The 22,824-nt window shown below is 44.1% G+C and overlaps 2 protein-coding genes across 2 annotated transcripts in view; both read left to right on the top strand.

Moving 5' to 3' along the window:
• calm2a (calmodulin 2a (phosphorylase kinase, delta)) overlaps positions 1-8,262 on the top strand; it is a 49,271-nt gene extending 41,009 nt beyond the window's left edge. The window contains exons 2-7 of the mRNA XM_062400746.1: positions 4,097-4,128; positions 5,021-5,051; positions 6,359-6,502; positions 6,587-6,693; positions 6,770-6,905; positions 6,996-8,262. Of these exons, the coding sequence (XP_062256730.1) occupies positions 4,126-4,128; positions 5,021-5,051; positions 6,359-6,502; positions 6,587-6,693; positions 6,770-6,905; positions 6,996-7,024 (450 nt within the window). The 5' untranslated portion in view covers positions 4,097-4,125 and the 3' untranslated portion in view covers positions 7,025-8,262. The remainder of the gene's footprint in view (positions 1-4,096; positions 4,129-5,020; positions 5,052-6,358; positions 6,503-6,586; positions 6,694-6,769; positions 6,906-6,995) is intronic.
• Positions 8,263-10,871: 2,609 nt separating this feature from the next.
• stpg4 (sperm-tail PG-rich repeat containing 4) lies at positions 10,872-19,456 on the top strand. The gene is made up of 5 exons (XM_062400747.1): positions 10,872-11,446; positions 12,457-12,521; positions 12,821-12,866; positions 17,906-18,010; positions 19,273-19,456. Exons 1-5 carry the CDS (start codon positions 11,330-11,332, stop codon positions 19,378-19,380), a joined length of 441 nt encoding a protein of 146 aa, XP_062256731.1. The 5' UTR covers positions 10,872-11,329; the 3' UTR covers positions 19,381-19,456.
• The last annotated feature ends 3,368 nt before the right edge of the window (positions 19,457-22,824 follow it).

Here is a 22,824-nt window from a genome sequence, read left to right as displayed (position 1 = left end):
TGACTTTATTTAGTTTGACCTGCAATTTCTCTACTAGCCACTGGGTGTCTCAGCTGAGCCTTACACCCAAGGCAGATCGATCACATTTGTTTATGAGCAGGGTTTAAGCAGAAACGCAGCAGTCAGAGCCACACACACACACACACACACACACACACACACACACACACACACACACACACACAGATGACTAGACACCTGCTCTGCAGCCTTGATCTGGAAGTGGCCAAAGCATGCAGTGGAGCCGCTGCCCCCTGCAGAATGAGCTCATCCGAGGGGGACGCGGAGCGAGGCAGTCCCTGCAGGTCCCTGCCACTGCAGAGACAGACCTGGCCTCTGCTGCAGGCAGGGTCAGGGACGGGCCGCTTCTCACAAACACTCTGTCCTGCACCTGTCACTTCTTTTATTGCCGTTACGCACCAAAGTACACACTCATGCAGACAGCTACCCCTGCATAACCTCTGCAGTGCTGCTTGATTCCTTCAGTTTCAATTTCGACATGACTGACTGAGCAAGTAAACTGAGATTGAGCCCTCCACATCACAGAGAGGATTTGCAGAGGAAACTTCTGTAAAGGATAGAAATCCACAGCGAGTAGAGTTGCTGACACCTGTGATAGTGTCACACTTCTGGATGGTTCCAAGTAGCACTGTTTCATGTGCTGCTGAAGGCTGCAGCGTTTGAACTCCAGCTCCTCGCTGACTGCAGAAGGCAACCTGGAGGCACGCCAGAGAGGGAGAGTGGGAGAGAGACAGAGTCAGAGAGAGAAAGAGAGATGGAGAGAGGGGACAGGCGGGGGGTAAAAAATTAGGGAGTGAAGATCAACAGCAGGGATTCTATTTGACAGCCAGTAAGAGGTTCTGTCCCTCGGATCCCCTCAAATAAAACAAGTGGCCTGTGCAAGTTTAGAGGCTGCTGATGATCTAGAGCCAGGCCCCAACAAAAACAGAAACAACATGTTCAGGGGGATGGGAAAATAACTGCATACGTGCTTAACACTGTATCCATTTCATCATAACATGATTGAAATAGGCTGCGAATAGCAGGCCAGAGCAAATCCTCTTATCTGATTTAAAGCCATTAATCATTTCTGCTTCATGATGTAATTTTGGAAACAAGTAATTTCTTAGTAACAGGTAGGATTGGCTCGTGTGCGGTGGCCAGACTGATGTTGGACCTTACGCGGCTTATGCCCTTAGTGCACGGCAGTAAAAGCGTTCACGCTATCTGGACGTGGTTTGCTGTAATAGGCCGTTAACTTTGTGCATTGACTGCGGCAGACCTTTGGCCAGAAGCACTGGTAATCAGATGAAGCCTAAATTGCCTTTGGGTCATAAAAAATACATACATACACAAACGCACCTCGTACCATCAGTGTGTGCATAGAGTAGCACTGCACAGAGGCTCAATATAGGGTACTCTAACACACAAACTCTCACACACACACACAGACACACACACACACACACACGTGTATGTTCGATTAGCATTAACACATACAGGCCTGAATGTGCACAGGCTCACACAATGTTAACGCCCTTTTCACTAATGCAGCTACATCCATGACAAACAAACGGCCATTCTTCTCCTATGAAAGGCGATCCACTCCGTTGGCATGAGACCAGCAGGTGCATTGCAAAGCCTCATTCATTAATAATGGCGCCTGCGTCTTTCAGTTACACAGGTAAACATCTTCTCATATTTGTCACCAGCGCTTTATCCCTCAAAGTCCACTCAGGTCACTCTCAGGTACACACCGATCAGCCTTGTCTGCTCCGGATGCGTTTTGCTCGAGAGCTGCTTAACTTCAAGGCCTGACTGCAACACCCTGCACATGTCCACCACACAGCGTCTCTCACATGCTGCGTGCCAACCCCCCCCCCCCCCCCCCCATCTCTACAAACCAAACTGACCCACATGATAAGTTTGTCCTGCAGAGGGAACTATGCTATCAGTGGGAGTGATGTTGTACAGGCCACTGGAAGGTGACATGAATGAAAAACGGAGGGTCTGACCTCGGCCTCGCCTCTGTGCAGCTCCAATGAACTTCGGCCCGTGTGATCTGGAAATGAAAGCTGCGGTTCGATCAAACTGTTCTTGGCTGGGCTTGCGTACGATAAGGACTTATGAGTATACTGCCGGGCGGTGACATATTCACAGAGCTGAAAACCGGAGGGGAAACGTAATGGCAACAACAGGGATTTGAGCAAAATGTTGACATTTACAAATATATATTAGGCGACACTGTGACATATACTGCATTGCCCTCCACGTCGGGGGTGAACTCCTGGTTTGCATCCTGGAGATTGGCTCCAGCTTTTACGGACCATTAAGTCATGTCTCCTGAATTCCAATACGCCCTGTCCATATAAACCTTCAACCTAAAGTCACCTCTGACCCAGGGCGGCTCCTCTGGGACCTGGGATTCATTGAGGGGTATGTCATCCACCGAGCAAACAGCTGATTGTGCATATTGGATGAAGTGCAGCTAAAGAAATTGGGCAGGAGGACAAAGTAGAGAGCTCTTCTGATATTGAAATATTTATGACCCACTAACAATAAAGCATTGTCCCGGACCGATAATTTACCTTAGGTGTTGCACAAGACTGTAGGAGAAATGCAGTAAAGTCTTCATGGCAGCTGCGCATTAGCATCTGAGGTCACATTTTAAGTATTTTAAAAGAGGCCAAACGTGAATTCATACACCTCCACACACACTGCCGCTCACACATGCTCCAGCTTATCTGTTTCTTGTGACAGATTTAGGCCTTTGTGCCGTCACCTTTGCCATTACATAATCTGCACGGTGACAAAAACCCTCGTAGAAGAAAAACAGATTTAACTGAAAGGAAACCAATGTGCTCCAGATTAGACAGATCGGTGGCGCCATCACCTCACGGTGCAGATGTGAGGTGGGGGAACCACTTTGGATCCTCGTTTTTATCACATCAGGGTTGGGGGGGCTTTTGCACAATCCCTGCCTCTGTGCTTGTAGTTTGACATCTACTGACAAGAGAGGCAGCAGAATCAGGAGGAAAAAGAGAATGGGGGGGGGGGGGGCTGTTTGGGGACCTGGAGATTCTAGCACATTCTTCTGAGAGGATGCTCTTCGTCCGTCTCCGTCTGTCCGTGCACCCTCCTCCACGGCATCTCCCGTGGGGACTGGGGGGGGGGGGGCAGGTGGTCAGTGGGAGACAGGAAGGCAGTCAGGCATAAGCAATCAGGCGATCAGATCCCCCCATCCACACACACACACACACACACACACAGTTAGACCTGAGAATCCACTGTCAGCTGCCGGCGTGTCACACATCACTCTTCTAAACGCGCACACGCACTTTCTACCAACTCTTAACCACTAACTCACACAAACTCCCTTCTGGGTAGAATGTCAAGTGATGGAGCCGTGCACTGTTAGACTGGCAGGCAGGAGGAACCTCAGACACAGGGACTCTGAGTGTGGGATAACCTTGTAACACACATTTCTTTTAAATGATCAAACACAAGTAATCTAATAAGGAACGGGCACACCGGTCATGCAAACGGGGTCAGCAGCGTTTCACCGCCGCAGCTAATAGCTCCTAAAAGCCACCTCTGTGCACATGACGTGCACACGCACCGCGCAACAGGCCTGTCCGCGGCGCCCGTGGCTCTGATGTCTGCGGACAAGACGCAGCGGCAGCGCAGACCATGGGAGTGACGCATTGCAGGTACAAACGCACCAATCACAGAGCGCGGTTTCTCCCAGCGACGTCTTGCGCCCCACCGCGGATTAGCAGAAAGTATTCGTGCGCCGCCATGTAGACCGCCGGCGACGGGTGACGCCGTCGGTGATAAGAACATAAGAAAACGCGCGACAGTAAGACGCACGTGTATCAGACGCGTGTCTGTTTTTCCGTTGAGCGACGATGAGTGCAAATGTATTTTTTCAGGGATTAGGAAACCGAGGAAGAGCGAAGTCGGCGGAGGGATATGAAACAGAGGCGGAGTTTAGCGCAGCGCTTAAAGGCGGGTGCTGCCGCCACTTCCTCAGTGTGTCCATAGACTCTGTTCATTGCTTGGATTCTGTTCTGGACCTGATTGTTACGGATTTTTTCTTGAATCAGCCGCTGCACCCACATCGAAATGGTAAGAGACGCCACTTTTGTGCTTTCTCTGCTGTCTAGAAATGGCGGACAGTCCTTTAGCGGCGGTCCTTCCTGTGCAACGTCATGTCTAATATCGGTAAAAGAGGAAGGACCCGCTGACTAAGCTTAAGCCGACGCTCGTAAATGTAACCACCGCAGTGCCCGACGAGCAAGTGACAGCTCGGTGGTTGCTGGGCTCTCAGGGAAAGCTAGCGTTAGCTGGGCTGCTCTGAATGAATGCAGTAACAACTGGTGTATAACATTAGCATAACCTGAGACAGGGCACGTCCATTAATAAAACTGCCTTTGTACAAGCCCAACATATGTCTAGCTAATGCCAAATCCCGAATATGACTGATGTCCGACTAGGTAAATACGCCTCTCCTCACTGGATGACGGGGCTGTTAAGAGGAATAATGGAGACTGTTGTTCAAGTCAGTCATTCTGCTGAGTGTGGGTCTGTTACTGTAAGCCTGCAGCCAAACGGTAGCTAGCTAACTTTAGCTCTCCCTAGCTAAGTGTTACCGCCAAATTGTCAGTCATTCATCGTCTGTGGCGAAGTTTGCGTCATCAGACATGTATATGGACGTTTGAACGCCACACGGACTCGTACGCTTTTCTCCATATTCTTCCCCTCGCGTTCAGTTATAGGATTGGTAGATAACCGCATTGTAATATCAGGCTTTTAGGCTTAGAATATTACATTTTCATTGATGGCTCTCATAACGCACATTGTTTAACACATTGTCAGCTGCACTCAAATCTCCTTACACTGTTTTAGATATGTTTGAGATGATTTACCTAAAATAACGATCAAAGTAACTTAGCAAATGCTTGGGATTTTTTTTGTTGTTGCTCTGAAATACTAATTACTCCCATCTTCTATTTTACAGGCTGATCAGCTTACAGAAGAGCAGATTGCTGGTAAGACATCGCTGCATTGATCTCCTACTTTCCTCATATCCTGCGCAGTGGCCTGCATTATGGATCATTGCATCCCTTGCAGTGGATTTATACTTTTGCCTTTTAAGGCATTCCAAGGGGTAGCCTACTGGTCATAAAACAGGAATGAATGAAACGGCTGTTGCTTGCAAGCTCTGGAACGCAGAAGGAGTGCCTCATGGAAAACTTTGCATTTTCATGGTTGCCATGTAATAAATGATGTAATCTTGAAGCACTATGTGTTCTGGCGGGGTATTTACAGTCACCTTTTTATGTGACGTGTCCTTTGCCTGGGTGTGTTCTCATCAGATAGGAATGTTTCAAGAACAATGCAGCAGCAACCTGGCCTGGTTTTCTGGTATCCTAAGACGAGTGTCTGCATACGCTTACAGTATGTGCTCAGACTGCAATGTATGCTGTTCATGTCTAAACTGGGGCACAGTTGTTGCGGTTTCCCCCGATCATGTCGTCCTCCTGTTGACTAGATCTAGCATAGCTCGGATGTTTCACAATACACTCATCATACTCTTACTGTATTTCATAGTATCAGCTTGCAGTGAGTAAGCCTGTGCTTCATGCTGATGTGCAGGTTTTTAAATTGCCAGTTTGTACAAACAGCATAGCATGAACATGCACCTCAACAAAGTCAAAATGTCCTATTGACTGGTAAATTACAGCGTTATAAGCACCTTCTGTGATGTTGTAATTGTCGCTGCCATGAAGACTCTGCGACCAGAGGGGGATGCCCCCCCCCCAAAAAACTTCCTCCGGTTGCTGCAGACCACAGGCCTTTTCTCATAACAAAGGGTGTTGCCCCGTGTGTTTGACCCTGCAAATGGCAGGGCAGGTTGACGTTTTTATGATGCTCACAAGCTGCTGCATGCCGGCACACATTGCCCACTAGCCTCATCACACTTGATGTGTGTTATCATTGCTCGCGGCTAAACTGAACTACATAGGCTGTCATTCGGTGCCGATGGTGCCCAACTTTGCCCTGCTGCTTGGTCTCATGGTCACTGTCCTTGTTTAGCCAGAAACGACTGCTGTTGGAACACTAAACAGACGGGCTTGTTATGCTGTAGCTAGTTTACAGGTTAAACATGAGTGGAATGACCTTTTTGAGGCTTACCAATTCAGGGCTGGGTCAGTGTGATATGCAGACTTGAGGAAGAGATTGTTATACAGGCTGGGCTGACCGTATTAATGTTGGCCAGTTTTCAAGTAATTATCTAACACTAGGTATGACACCATTGACCGTATGACATATTTTTTCTTTTTTTTTCCATTAGAGTTCAAAGAGGCATTTTCGCTCTTTGACAAGGACGGAGATGGCACCATCACCACCAAAGAGCTGGGCACAGTCATGCGCTCTCTTGGTCAGAACCCCACAGAGGCAGAGCTGCAGGATATGATTAATGAAGTGGACGCTGATGGTGAGAACTCAAATTTGGCTTCAGAACCTGGTAACTACATGCATGCTGGATGGAATTGCCCATAAAAGTCTGTTTCATTTTCAGGAAATGGGACGATAGACTTCCCTGAGTTCCTGACCATGATGGCAAGGAAGATGAAGGACACAGACAGCGAGGAGGAGATCAGAGAAGCATTCCGTGTCTTTGACAAGGTAAATACCATCTACACTCGCTCACATGTGTATCTGCAGAATTTGTATTTGCTTACTGACTGATCTTTATATTCAGGATGGCAACGGATACATCAGTGCTGCTGAGCTGCGCCATGTGATGACAAACCTTGGAGAGAAGCTGACTGATGAGGAAGTGGATGAGATGATCAGAGAAGCAGACATTGACGGGGATGGCCAGGTCAACTATGAAGGTTTGTATATGTTGTATTATGTATTTGTAATCTGCTTTGATCCCTCATTGGATACTGATGCATATTTTCATCTCCCCCTCTTTCCCACAGAGTTCGTACAAATGATGACAGCGAAGTGAAGGCCTTGTACAGATTTCGTATATAAATAATTTGCCTTTTTTCTTTGTGTAATTTATCTGTAAAATCTTAATAGCCCCCCCCTGGTCCCTGCTCCTTCTGCTGTCCAAAGGAACTGCATGTAAACTGCATAGGCTCTTGTCCCCATGTCCCTTTCTTTTGCTGTCATGGTGTTTTGGAGTGACGGAACGGTCGTACAACCAGATGCTCGTGGAGGCCCCTGGGAGCCGGAGAACTTCGAATCTTCCTGTCTTGTGTGCTCGGGGCCCCTCCACGCATGGCGACATTGGAAACCTGTCAGCTGGTTGTCACTTGGCAACACTGTTGGCATGGAAACAATGTAGAGGAGTTTAAACTCTGCATGGACTACGGACAAAGTATATATGGAAATCTTTCAGCATTGCACTATTGCAAAAAAAATGACACGGGTGTATCTCCTAGGTACTCGTACAAACTCTTTTTGTATCTGCTGTTCTATATACCAGAAAACGACTAATCTTATGCTTTTTAATGTTTTACTCACTACTTTTATTTTTCTTTTGTTTTATTTTTTTTTAATGGCCTCTGGTCATGCCTCAAATAATTCATTCCAAGTTGTATATTTTTGTTTTCCAATAAAATTTACAATCTACCCAGATATGAAAATTGTCTTGTTTTCTCAGTTATGGATCCTTGAGTTTGTATACCCTGTAATAATTCCCATTTTTGTATTGAGGATAGGATGCTCCTTTTTTTCTTATTTTCTAAAAGGACTTTTTTTTTTCTCTTGATGCATAGAATAAACACAAGATGTTTCTAGATTTACAGTGTCCCCTGTTATTTTCCCAACAGCACTGAGGAGCATCAGCCAATGCCTCTTAATGTTCAGATAAGCTCATATGAAATTGTATTGTCATTAAAACAAAAACACTGAGTGGGATCAAAGGCTTCTATTGTGAAGTGCACACAATGGAACTTAACATTAGATTAGCCTTGTACTGTCCAGCTCCCTGACTGACTATAAAGACCATGTGTTGTCTGCTGCTGTTGGCACGGCGCCATGTAGATGCTGACTGCCTCATGTCTTACTTGGCATTTTCCCCAATCACGAGGTGCAGGTGATTGTACATCAGAAACCATGGTGTAAATAGAGGTGTACCTGTTTTTTATTTTATTTCTGATTGAGTTTGTTACAGTAGCTTGCAGAGATACTAAGTTTGTTATTTTGACGAATGACAAAATAAAGCTCTTGTGGACCTCTGCTCTGTGTACTTTGTGAATTATTTAGCTGCTATTATAAGGCTGTGCCCTTGATCCTTTGCAATGGTTGTGCAGTAGACTAAAAACATTTTTACAACTTGAGTTTCTCTGTTCTACTGTCCGTTGGGAGTCGTTAGGACGGCAGTTTGTGATTTGGTCAGTCATGTATGATGAGGATTCCCTGTGGATGCACATTCAAACACAGAGCATTCTAAGTGAGGTAACAGCTTATACACGCAGTAGAACTGTGATGTGAAGCAGCTATTTATTCACATTACACATGACTAACCTGCCTTGAATGTAGCTCGAAGTGAGACGATTGTGATTATTGCACAGTTGATTTCCAAGCCAACAGAAAAGCATCATGACCCACAACAATTCCAGGTGTGAATCGAGGACACAAGCGGTTCTAATCTCGTCCCAACCAATTATCGCACAACTGAAAACGCTCAGTTTGAAGTGTCATTGCCGACAGCTTGTAAAAAGCTGTTAACTACACAGCTCATGTCTGTGCTCATTCAATGTCCACACTTAACAGACTGAATATATATCAGGTACTGTGGTGGAAACATGTACAGGAAAACGTCAGTCAGTTTAAAGCTCCCACTTTATGTGTGTGTATTTGTGTATTTCTCCTCATGCAGTCTCTGATCTCAGGAGACTTCCTTGTCAAGTAGCGTAAACATGAATTCTGGGTTCCTTCAAACTTTGCATTTCCATGTTGCCTAGCAACAAGGCTAAATGTGGCGCCTATGCTCCCAGAGTGAGACTTTCACTTCAGGTGTTGGATTAAGTTCTGCCTATTTCTGTGTGAGTGTGTGTCTGTGCATGAGCGTGTGCATGTGAATGTGCTTGTACCTGACATCACCCTTCACTCTAGTTTGAAGCTGGAGGTAAGATCCACAGCTACAACAGTATTCAGAGGCTGAATGATAGAGAGAGTTCTGTCTTTACAAATGTCCAAATGAGAGAATAAATGGCATAATTAAAACAAAAATGGCCGTAGAGCCCATACCTCCGCCAAAGCTCATCAGTTCCCTGAAACTCAATCAAGCTGCACCAAATTTCACACACTCAGGTATCAGTTCACAATATGAGCCAATTTTACAAGATGACTCCCTGGGGAATCTGTTAAAATTTTGAAAAAACGTCCTGTCTCCCATTCAGAATTTCTGGAACCAAAATTGAATCGGTTCTTTCCTGACTCATATCACATCCCTCCAACCAACCAAGTACAATGTCCCTCAGTAGAGCGAACACCTCCGCCAAGGTCCAACAGCACCAAGTTGCACACACTCATAAATAGCAGTCCTGTAAACATGCCTGATTTTTTGCATCAAGATGTACTTTTTTTCTGAGAAATCAATGAAATTGTATAAAAGAAAACATAAATCCTTCCAAATAAACAAACAAACAAACCAACAAATAAATGCAAAGGATAACTTCCATGGTGAGGGTTAGTATTTGTCAGGTGACTGGACCACAGAAGATCTGTGAAAACCATATGCAGTGAAGAATGAGACTTGTGTTCCTGTCTTTTCTCGACCTGCATTTGCACTTTAATGCCAACTCTCCGGCTGTATATTCTTGTTAATGTTATAGTCTGCCTCCAAACATCACATGAGAGTAGATGATGATCATGGGGACTAAGTAACTGCAGCATGTGCAGTATGCTCTGTATACCTCGCTGCTCGCCTTTGTGTCTTACTCTGAGTACAACTGGTAGGTGAGTCTAAATTTAGCCCCTCACCAGGCCGGCTTGTTGAAAAATTGATCGATAGTGGAGTGGCTGCTATAGTAACAGTCAGTTTTAATGGTGGTCAGGTGTCACCGGCTCTCCAGTCGAGCAGATAGCGAGCGAACAATGAGTACAGCGCAGGACACGGTCACATGGAAACACAAGGCTGCCAGCAAAGCCGTTGACATGTCCAGGGGTGGCATTAGAACAGATAAGGTAAGGGTCTATCTTTACAGCCCTCATAACTGTCTGTGTGTGTGTGTGTGTGTGTGTGTGTGTGTGTGTGTGCTTATGAGCAGAGTTGCAGGATGAGACACGCTGGAGATGCATCAGGACATTGTTGGCCCAGCAGTGTCATCAGAAGTGAAACAATCCACTGTGTCCTGGTCTCATCTGCAGGGTGATGACAGGGTGGACCTGTGTGGCCGTGGGAGCTGGTGGCTGCGAACACTGAAAGTAGGTGTCATGCAGCAGTGTGGCTTCACAGCCTGTCCTCACAGCAGAAGCTACTGCTCGAGCGCCTGGACCAAACGCTTGTCACTGGTTTGTCGATTGTGAAGTGGCTCATTAACTCATGTGTAGCTGTGGCAGTGCTGTGCTGCCTTCAGGGACCTACATGGAAGAGCATCATAAACATATCATCGTTCTTGAGACGTGTGTAGCTTTCAATTACTGGCTTTTATTGCACTTTCCCGTTGTCTCTTTCCAAAGTGTGCTGCCTGCTGGAAATAAATGAAACACAAACGGTGCTATGAGTCCAGTCCCTAAGTGTTCCACAGTGCATATTCTAATAACATATAGACCTGATTAATTATTATTAATTAATAATCATGAGATACTAGAGTTTAGATAATTTCAAGGAAACATAAAGCTTACTTTAGTAGTCAGAAATTATTAATGGAAAGTCAAAGGCAGTTTCAATAACACAAGTTTCTTTAATGCCAAACATGAATTCAAACAACTCAACTTGGCTCCAAATGACGCAATTTATGAAAGATGGCAATGGCTCTGATATTTTGGCTTCATTACTGAAGATAGTAGAGGGAAGGGAAGATGCGTTGTCCAGTTTCTGCTGCGTACACGTTGATACAGTGAGTCCTACAACATGCTAACATGCTAATACAGTAACAATTTGCCTATCCCAGCAATAACCACACATTCCCCAAAGCTTTCCCCTCTCATCCTCTCCCAGGACACACCCCTCCCTGGCCTCTATCACATTCGAGACTTCATCGAAGAGGCTGAACTGAACCCTGTGAAGAAAACCTATGGGTTTAAAGGTGTGGGCAGAAAAGCCAAGACCCTGGGTGTGCGTAACGGGGAATTGCTGATGCCTGGAGCGTATGATTACATTGATTCCACCCAGGAGGTTCTGATGAACCAGGCTTCCTACTCTTTCAAAAACTGTCCACGGCCCGACATCGAAACCCTGGGCATCAGAGACAAGGTGGGCTTCAGACTACGCCCGTGGGACCACATATTCTGAATATTTGGTACATTTGGTACATTTTGATGCCACTCCAACGACTGTCATAACAAGAATTAAGGGAGCTTGTTTGTAAAGAACTAGAACACACATATTTACGTGCATTTCTAGGAATTAAGCCAAGCAAATGATTTGTGCTTTCGATGTTTGGACAGAGCCAGGCTAGCTCTTTCCCTCTGCTTTCATCAGCTCCTGTCTCCGCCTACATAGTTAGAATACTATACTCTTTGTAAAAAATGAACAAATAAAAGAAAATAGAAAAATGTCCCAGGGGAACTTGGACAGTGGATATACCTCTGACAACACTAACAGGCCATCACCACATTGCATTACTGAAATCAGCTACATCCGGATCATGATCTGGATCTGCACCAAATTTCACCTGATCAAAGATATTTGCAATTTCTACATTATTTCTTAAGAACCCTGGACCCATACACCACCTTTCCATCAAGTTTCACAAAAATTTGCTATGCGCTTTTTGCATAACTCTGCTAATGGTCAGACAGGCCTCAATGAAAATATAACCTCCTTGGTTGATGTACTTTGAATTCCTCAATTTAAACCTATTTTTCAAAAATCTTAAAGAGTTATTGTCTTTGTGATGCCACTACATAAACTGATGCAATATGCAGTGTAATAGCCAGTCAATAATGTATTTCCTGCTGAAGTTATTATTAGCAGGAACTGCTGCTCCACCGCCTCAACACCACCTTGATTCTAGTTTTGAAGCCTAAGGGGTTCCTTTACTTAAGCACTCATTATTATTCACAAGTTTGATTAGTGTATTTGGCATTTAGATTTCATCACAGTGCTTTGTTTAAAAATGCAGGAGGTGCTTATTAAAATGCACTTTCTAGCTGAAAACAACAGATGTGTTGGAAACAGAAGCCGACTGTATGTTTTATGTGACACAGCCCCATGGTGATACTGTCATATGAACAGGTCTTCTTCTTTGTTCCCTTTGCCAGCATATACACACCTCACCGTGCGACTACGAAGTGATGACCAAACCAGTGGAGAAGACTCCCTGCAAGTAAGCTCTCGACAAACAGCCTCTCAGATCACAGCGGAGCAGTCAACCCATGATTCATCCCTTGATCGACGAGGCCTTACTCCTCATTAAGATACTCCTTCCCTCTCTCTCTCTCATCTTCCCTCCTCGCATCTCAAACATGAAGGAGCAACCGCCAACCTGCTCTATGTTCTCTGGTTCTGGTCAAGCACAACCTGATTATTTTCTTCACTCGCACCTACCCTCATTGTCGTCCTCTCTTGTTCTTCTTCTTGTTTTGTTTTTTTGAAAGCCACCCCCCTCCTCTGCTCTCCTTTCAGGCATGCGATGTTTCGGTCGACTGTGCAGAGGATCAGCTTTCCGCCCGTAAGTATCTGGTCACCACGACTAGTTATTAAAACCAATTAGTCTTTCCATTGCACACAAAAGGGCTTCATTACAATAGACTTTTAATAGGTTTTGATTACAAGCTATGACGTGCATCTGGTAGGGGCTGTACACAGGCTAGTTATGATATCCACAAGGGTCAAAGAAAACCAATTCCACCGGCTGGTTGTATGGTTTGTCCCATTGGAGGGCCTGTTATGGCACTCCTCTGGCAGACCAGTCAGCTTTGGTTCATATTGCAGGGTGTCGCAGCCACTCCCATGTGTCCATGCTGGTAGCTGATGGATATCTGAGCCGTGCTGGCAGCTGCTGAGTGTTGACAGAGAAGGAAAGGCGCTAAGAAATCCTGAGGGTGTTATTACTGCAGAGTTGGGAGCAGTTTTCTGCCATTAGTGGTGTCATAGCGACTCCGAGACAAGTTTACTGTCAAAGGTTAAGCAGCTACACGAGTGCAGCAGCAGAGTTAACTGAAAGCGCAGATCGGTCAGACAGCTGAAATGATGGAGCTGACTTGACATTAGTGGGTCAAAGTTGAGACTTTGTAATGGTTTACTCTGGGAATTCTATGTCCGTCCTGACATGGGAGATCAAAATGTCGTTCCTCTCTGTGAATGGATCCCAGAATAAAATGAAAGTGATTTCCAGACCTTTAAAAAAGGAAACCCCCAGTGAGCTGAGAATGTTTGGGAACACAAAAAGAAAACAATAAGCTGTATATATTCTCTTTTTATATGATTGGACTTAATTTATCCATCCCGAGGCCCCTGTGTGTCCCAGATTTATATGTTGTGCTTTCTTGCAATATCGACTGCATGTGCTGCTCTGAAGGAACAAATTGTCCCTTGAGATTCAAGCCTGTTTCGATTAAAGTCATAATCACAGACTTTTACACTCTAATGCTGTTGCCTGATGACCAGGCTGGACCTTTTTATTTGATTTTATTGGTCAGTTGCAGACAAACCATGAGACTGACACGTTTCATAGAGGATGAATTGTAACCAACTATGACCTTGGTGTTCTTTTGACTTTTAGTTCACTTGAGGTTAACATTTGTGTTATTTTTAGAGTTTTAAGGATATATCTCTACAACAAGTTGATGTGCTACAATTAATTAATTTACAAATATTCACATTATTCACAATTTGCAATTTGTCTCATAGGGGTACATGTAACATCCTCTGCTCTTAACCCCCAAATCAACATTTATTAGAATGAAATATGATACAGCTATTCATGGCGCCAAGAGTAAGTACCCTAATGATGCTGGTTTCCTGTCTGTCCCACTACAACCACCATTAGTAGTTTTGAGTGAAATATCTAGACATTTATTTTATTGGTGATCCCTTTACAGTTCACCTTATACCACCATCATCCCAGAATGAAGCTGAACTTAGTCACATGTTATCAAGCTAACTGGGTAAAAATAAACATTAAACCTGATACGTCAGCATTGTAATCAGAAACATGTTAGCATGCCAAAATTAGCATTACCCAGCTCCACTGTACAGAGCCACTAGCAGGGATGTGTCATATCTTTGTTTGATGGGATTGCAAATTTGGTGGGACTATGTAAAATATTTAATATGTATATGGACACAAAACAGCCTCACTGTTATTTTCCAAATCAAAATATCATATTAATTTCACTTCACCACCTATACTCCACAGAGGGGAACACTCTGTGCTGTGCCACTGTAGGAAAGTAGGCCAGGTGCTTAGGTTCAACACATACACACACACAAACACACACACACACACACACACACACACTCACACACACACACACACACACACACACACACACACACATCTGAAAAATGTCACTGTTGTTTGCTTGATCCCAGAACATATGTCTGCATTAGCACCTCTGGGATGATCCCCAGGCACGATGGGGGCCAGCTGACCAGTTGCACATGATCAAGTCAACATGCAACAGGGTTTAAATGGCACATAGCAGCCATTCCTCTAAGGGGTGGAGAAGAGGAAAAGACACCTTCCTGTCTCCCTCTGTCAGAATCAGAGCTGAGAATGAACAACTGCTCTGGTGTTCAGGGACAGGGAGATAGTTTTATGTCTGAGAAAGAGGGTGGAGGGATTTGATGCTATTTTGGCATGGCACACCACTGATGATGACCAGTATGTGTGCTAGTGGGTTAGAGGAAATGATAAGTGAAAGGCAAGGAGACGTAGAGAGACACAGAGTGAGACACTGAGTTTTTACACAGATTAACCTTACCCTCAACAACAGCGCAGAGACCATTCAGTCACATGGCAATTGATATGTCCTAGATCCTAAAAATATTGGTATGTGATGTAAACTATGTCTCATGTTTACAGAGAGTGCATCCCTCAGATGCCTGGAGTTACAGCAGGGTTTAACAATAGAGTTTTCACGAGTGCAGGTCCAAGGATGTAACAATTAATCTCTCATTTGGCTCTTTAACTGATAGAGGTCACGATGACCGTGGCAAATGTTACTCTGGCCTCAGGGAATATTCATCCCGTCTGTTTAGGATTCTTATGAATAATGCAACTTTAATTCAGGTGGCATAAAAAGTCCATGTTGCTGTCTGAGGGAACATGAGCCGTTTGTCTAAAGGGGTTTAGCTATATGACACTCTAGTCCCCTTTTGCCTCTGGATTTTATGTGTTTGACTCTGCTCGGTAACTGAACATCTGTCTAATAGGCAGGCTGCTTTCAACAAGGTATAATCTCCTGCTAACTGACACTTCCAGTAAAGATAATGACAAGGAGATGGAAAAACCGCCATGGCACTAATGTTCAAGTCACAAAAATACAATAAAGCGGTTTCTGACCTGACCAAGGTAACTATATGTGGGATTACATACCAGTGATCACATGCCAGCCCTGCCCTGCAACATGATGGAATTGTAAGTGACGCCATCAGAGTGAAACATGCAAAGATATGGGGTAAAGAACCACAAGAATTCTTTTGAGGCTGCATTTGGAGACTTATTGCCTAACAGCAGTGCGACCAGGCTGTCCCATTTTGAAGGCTCCTTCAAATTCAGCCAAGAACTGTTTCCTTCCATTTTTGTGTGGAGAAACGTTTGACTCATGTGATAAAATAAACTACCAGTTCTGTAAAGTACGGCCAACTCTTGGACCTGCTGTCTACAACCGAAGCCCATAAACAATGACTGTTACCGCCAGTGGGCTCAGAGATTATAAGTATAATAAACAGATTGAGTTCACCAGTGCTCAACATGTCATTTTAAGTTGAACCACCTGTGTCAGGTGATGGTTTTGAGCCTTGTGATTAGCCTTGCTTACAATTACCACTGCTACAAACTGCTGTTCCTCACTGGAATATGTGTCAGAGCTGCCAGAGTTGTCTATCAAAAGTTGAAATATGGCTAAAAATGTTCTAAATGCAAGTGTGACACATACAAATTCACCTCTAAACTCTAATTTCACAGCCTTCCAGAAACCTGCTTTATTTCTAAATATTGAACATATCTGTATATAATCTGTTGTGACATTTTGGGTAAAAATGTGTTTTCTACCCAAAACCGTGTCCTTGATTGTTTGTGTCTATCTAGCTTGCGATGTATATCAGGTTAGTTTAGGGTTGGTCAAACGATAAAATGCTCAGTTTGTTTGGGTGAACAAACTGAGCTGAGTCACTTCCTGAAATGATCCAATCATTTCTCAGCTGGGTTGAGTGCTCAGTCAGTTGTGATCTAACGTGCAGAGCTACACTCGCTTACTGAGTGACTGACACAAGTCATCGAGTCACTCACCCCGTGTCACGTCAGCGTATCTCTGCAAACGTGACATGTTCGTAAGGATCCCTGCGAACAAATCAATGACTTTGAATCACTCACTCAGATCACGTTCACTGGGATACACTCAGTCACTGAGGGAGAGATACAAGTCATTTCCTTTGCAGGAGGAACTGAGTCAAGACTAGGTGGGAACATCATTGATTCCGGTGGGAAATTACCACAGCAGCAGCAAAACGTGTCACCAGTAGCATATTGAAACAAGTAGCAAAACGTGAATTATGCGTGAGTAATTATAGATAGCATAGAAAGAGGAAAATAACATCTGTGAATATAAATAATAAAAATATATGAAAACTAAAGAGACTGTTGCTGATTCTTTTTGCGAGGGAAAGGTGCACGTTGAGCGATTTATTCACAGAATGTACTGCACAGTGAACCTGAGTCCTGAATACTCATCTGCTCAAACTGTTAGAGTCTGACTAATAGACCTAACTCTAACCCTTAAAGAGCCTTCAATCCACTTTTCATATCCGATTTCATCTCAGTGGAAAGTTAAAATAACAAGAATCAGGTATCATGAGAAATATACATGTTTGGACCATGTTTCAGTTCAGTGTGTGGGAATACGCAGTTTCTCTGAGGAACTGTTGGAATGAGGGCTTTGAAAATAACTACTTCATACATCGCAACATCAAGATTTAGCTTAAGTTATGGTGACTACAATTTGGATTACTTTTTAACATGCTCTGTCATTGAAGCTTGCCAAATGACCAAGCTACTTGCTACAAGCTACTGCTTTTTGAGATATGGACAGGAGCGTTCCATATCTGCAGGAGGACTCCTGCCTCCATAGTAAATATCAATAAAATCTATGTAGGAGAAAATATAAAATATTTGATTTCAGCTGATAAAAATGTATACGAAAAATAAGCTAATTCTACCTGATATTTTTTATCTTTTGTTCGACAAAGGATACCAATAGAGCTCAGGTGCATTCCACTGACAGCTCATCTGCTTTGCACAGTGAAGCTGTTCCATCTCACCAAGCTCCATTGTTTATATCAATTAATATGAATGAACTAATTATGAATCATATTGACATTTACAATCAAGAACGAATGGGGAAATAGTGTCCGTGCTATTACATGGTAATGATTATATGCTAGCCTTGCTCAGCGGCATTTCGAGCCTCGATCACAAAATCAATGAATCAATGAATCAATCTATCCCCCTCACTCATTAATACCTCCTCTGTGTGACCCCCTCAGAGGGAGGGACCTGCTCCGTGTCGCTACAATCCACAGACCAGACCTGGGAAAGGCATCACCTCCTGCTTCAAATCCACTCTGCCACGGCTCCATTATGTTGACCTAGTGAGTCCGGTACATCCCATTTACACCTCCATCTGTGAACACGTACCACACCACATCATTTTAAGTGCAGTCATTTAAAAAACCTCAGCAAATGCAAATGCACACACGCACACACGCACACACACACACACACACACACACACACACACACACACAGTGTTTTAATGATGGCTGATTGGACGTGATCAGGGTGGAAATGGGTAGAACTACGGCGGAAATGTATTACGTCACAAAACCCTTGAGTACAAATAAGAATGATGACTGGTTAACAAATCATCCCGCCCACGTAGTCCTGAGAGGTAAACCAGACCACCACTGTGTGGGTGCAAGTGTAGCGCTGCTTTCCAACAGAACTCATGAGGCCATGGTTATGACATGAAAAGTCATGGACATGGTGTGCTTGGTGTTCGAGTGGCAAAGGTGTTAGAACACAGACTCTACGAAACCGCAACATGGATGCTAATGTTAGCTACTGTAGTTGCCAAGAAGCATCAGTTTAGCAAAGGCTTAATATCAGAGGGCAAAGATGAGGTCCTTTGGAATATCAGCATTTATCTCTGACAGAAGTTCAGATGGACTCTTTTGTGAACACAGTAAATCAGCCCCATTTGGGAATATGTGTAAAAGTTTGAACTTATATTTACTTTTATATCCTCTTGGCTGGATTAGGGCATAGTTGGTTGATTCTCATTGATGATATTGATGTAATTACCGCATTGTGGTGATGGGACTGATTTCCACATGACTGATAAAATTGAAGTGGCTTCATAAAGTACAGAGACCCGTTCGCATTTACCACTCTTAATTGTGTTATAAATTGACATCTCTTGTTTACAAAAGCACTCAGACCATATGCTGTGAATTGTGGTCAGGTCTTTGCATTGATCGGATTTGATATAATTAATATCCGTGTAGACCAATATTCCAACCCATACTGTATTTAACCTTTTAGTCTTCGCAGTTAATTGAGTGTCGATGGAAAGGACACATTTTAGAATTTCCAGTACATATTAAATCTGCATTATATGAATGTGTAAAAAGAAAGTCTGAATCATTTCTAAAGCAAGTTTGCAGCAAACAGGATGCAGCAAAGAACACACACTGTATACGGTAGGCTATAGGAGAACAGTAGATAAGCAAAGGCCTCAGCACTTGAGAACATTCTGTAAATATTTTACATGTACTTGAAAATGTCTTAACAAAGACTAAGAGATGAAAAATGTATTTGTGTGTGTGTGTGTGCGTGTGTGTGTGATGCGCAGAAGACCCCAGGACCAGGAGCTTATGAACCAAACTGGAAGTTTGGTGACCATCTGACCACAGATGTCATGGACCCCTCGTTTAGCCTCTTTTTCCGCAGCATTCCCTAGAGTGCGCTTTATTTTCCCAAAAGGCCCTGATCCTCCCTTCATCTTTTCTCTCATCCTACGGTCAAATCACACATGACCCTGCCTCACTGATGAAATAACAATAAAATCATGCTTCACAAAAGACAAAAACCCTCCAGTCTCCTATTACTTGGACTCATGTTTATCAGGGATGGATTTTGTGGGCCGCCAACGACATAATCAACTACATTTGCTGTGCTCAAATCTCTTTAGTGACGCCAGCCAGGGAAGCAGAATGATCTTATCTGCAACAAAGGGTACTTCATTCCACTTAACTACATGTTCCCGGTATTGCTCTCTCCCTTCATCTCTCCTCACGCCTGCTCTCGCTCCTCTCTCGCTCCTCTCTCCCTCTCTGTTGGCAGTCAGGCTGCTTCGCCTTCCTACTATCTCTGGCCTACGATGCACTCAGGAGGAGGAATGCTGCTCAGCCATGCGTCACATGCACATAGCTTAGTATGGCATCCTGCACCCTCAGATAACACATTCAGTATAAGGGGCCAAGGCAGTGGCACACAATAAAACAGCTATTCTTATCGCTACCTACTCTGCATACCCCGCCTTTTCTTTCGGCACACAAACATGGACAATAATGTAAGGACATGGAGAGCAGCGGTGATAGGAATCACCTCCACATGGACCATAACGGTGGTGCAGATAATAACAAGGAATAGGTACAAAGAAAACATTCCAGGTGCATTACTATTATGATAGCGAAATAGAAAATTATCGTTTTTCTAACTTTGACTTTTTCAGAGAAGCTGAGCATGTATGCACCTTATCAGCACTGCTTCATATCCACAGAGTCAAACACTCAGGCCTGACAGCAGCAGAGTTTTGTCACAGCCGGTTCAGACAGTTGTTGAGGGAGAGTATTCATCCATACTGGCCCACCCAGATCAGCTATCAGATTCAAGGTAATTAAAGCCCACGTGATTGAGCTTAATTTTAGTGCATGAATAATCACCCAATCAGTAAAGAGCCTGCTGGCTGCTTCATCGACAGAAAAGCGGTCATGACTTTGATGGAGAATGTCCGCTCATTTCTCTGAGCTCACTGTAGACACTCAACAAGTGTTCTCTTGATTAGTGAAATGAGCAAAATATGTAAAGTCACCACCGACTGAGCAGCTGAAAAGGTCCTTGCTCCACGGAACTCAAATTTCCAGTAACAAGTATGAAGGTGGCTCCAGTCACAAATCTAAGAATATACCATTACGAAATTTTAGATTTTTGACCGCCAAGCCTTCCATACCTGTTACACAGAGTGTTCACTGTATCCAGCTACCTGATGTGATAACACTGACGCAAGTCACCCAAAAACTCAGACTTCTTTGTTTTCACACCAATTTTTCCAGTAAGATGCTGGAAAGTTTTGACTTTATTATAACCAGAAACTTATTTTTATTGAATGGCTTTCACTTGGTTGTTTTGTAGCTATTACTTATGTCCTATATTCTGCTACCCTCAGAGTATTCTAGCCCCAATCAATTGCTTTATCATAAACACCCCCAGCTTTATTTCTCTTCTGTGTCACTGCTCTCAGCAGCATTATTTCTAACAGCAGCAGACAGATACTGTTAGCTACTGGCTGGTGAACCAAATATTTCTTTAACGAGTTGGTTGAGACTAAAACAGATATAAAATAAATTACTAGACCATTAGACCTATTTCAACCTACTTTAAGATCTATAAGAGCAGAAAAACTATATAAAGGGATTATATGTAAATATTGTGTTTGCATCTTGATGCCCTGTTTACCAGGGATAAAAAAAAAACAACAACAGAAATAAACTATTTAATGCTCCTTTAAACCTGCACATGGCCTGTACTGTGAAGAAGAGAGGACTAAAGCCATGTAACTGGAAAGCTTGTCATGTTATCATCCCTGACAGACAGTGAATTACATCGTGATCCGAAAACACATTTGGAGCAGCAACATGTTGTCGTGTTATTTTCCCAAAGGTTTGAGTTGGGATCGCTGTGTGACACAATCATGGAGTAAAGCACAATTCATCCCTGAGGTCATAGGAGGGATGGCTGCATCATCGTTTGAACCTATTACATAAAACTAAATGGAGAGCAGTGGTTTGATTGAAGAATTACTCGTCAGAGATCACAGATTACCTCAGGGGATCTTGTAACATGTGAGATACTGAACATCAAGAAGCATTGCACTGCCTCCTCCAGCTGTACATCAGTTGAATGTTTTGTTTGTGACAACACTCCAGGCGAGGTATGCAGGACGTTATCTCGGCACATCTACTCGGCCGACTTTAGTCTCCTCCACTGTTTTCCTTCAGTGGCAGACACTCAAGAGCATGAAGAGGTTCAAGAGCCGGGCTCTTATTCCCCTTGTCATTATGCTGGAGACAAAGGAGTGCACACTTCCACCCGGAGAGGAAGACAATCTTATTAACATGCGGCTTTGCACACAGCCTCTGGAGGGCTGGGCCTGTGTGTCCACTGCATGTGAGGAAGGATGCGTGTTTGTGCGCGCGTACGTGTGTGTTTGTGTCTGATGACTCAACGCACCAAGCCCCCAGTAATCTCTGGCCGTCTCAACCCCCGGCGCCCTTCCTCCCTTCTCATGTCAGTGATCTCCAGAGTCCAGCACTGATCTCTGACATATGCCTCATACTGACGACTTAACACCCTCCATCTCCAACAGCCTGCCTCGACCACAGGCACGGCCGGGCACCGGCTCTTTCCCTGTCAATCATGCCCCCCACACATTGCTCAAAGGATACGCAAGCAGCTGCACAATGCACGCGTGCCCTGGTGATCCTTTCCTTTGTTTTAAACACCACTGCAAACAGATGCGCAAACGTGCAAACATATTCACCGATTAGGAAGGACTCAGTGATTAATAACTGAAAATGACTTGGAAATCCATAAAAAAAATCAGCTTTCTTTAGTTTTTAATCACCTAAGAATGAACATTTCTGTATATATAAGCTTTTGCTCAATGCAGCTGAGGAATTGGTCAGCATAGCTAACACATGCAGTGAAGACAATGCATCCTATACAAATCCTATGAGACAGAATTTTCATCCGCGTGGCGAGAAAGGGATTTGAGATTTAAGTTGTATCACTTAAAGATCATGAGAGCATCTGGTGTCAGGGCCGGTCGGGGGGGGAGTCCAAACATCAGCCTCAGCTTCCAGGAGCAGCTTAATGAGAAAACTCAGGAGGCACAACAGTGTTGCACGTCAGTGAAGGTCGGGATTCAAATCTGTGTTTTTGGCAGTTTCCAACAGGAGGTGACCCCTGCCTCTCAGTGGTGCAGCTGGGCGAGAGTCAAGGACGTCAAATTAACAGCTAAGTAGGGACAGCGTGCTGAGAAAATGTGAAACTGTTGCAGAATGATGACGAAGGCACGCCGCTGGAATTTACTGGGAATGTGAGGTTACTCAGAAATACCCAT

Source organism: Platichthys flesus, chromosome 12 (genome assembly GCF_949316205.1).
Source record: "Platichthys flesus chromosome 12, fPlaFle2.1, whole genome shotgun sequence".
NCBI classification, from domain to species: domain Eukaryota; kingdom Metazoa; phylum Chordata; class Actinopteri; order Pleuronectiformes; family Pleuronectidae; genus Platichthys; species Platichthys flesus.
The sequence above is the reverse complement of the archived record's forward strand: the minus strand, read 5'-3'. Positions and strand labels throughout refer to the sequence as shown.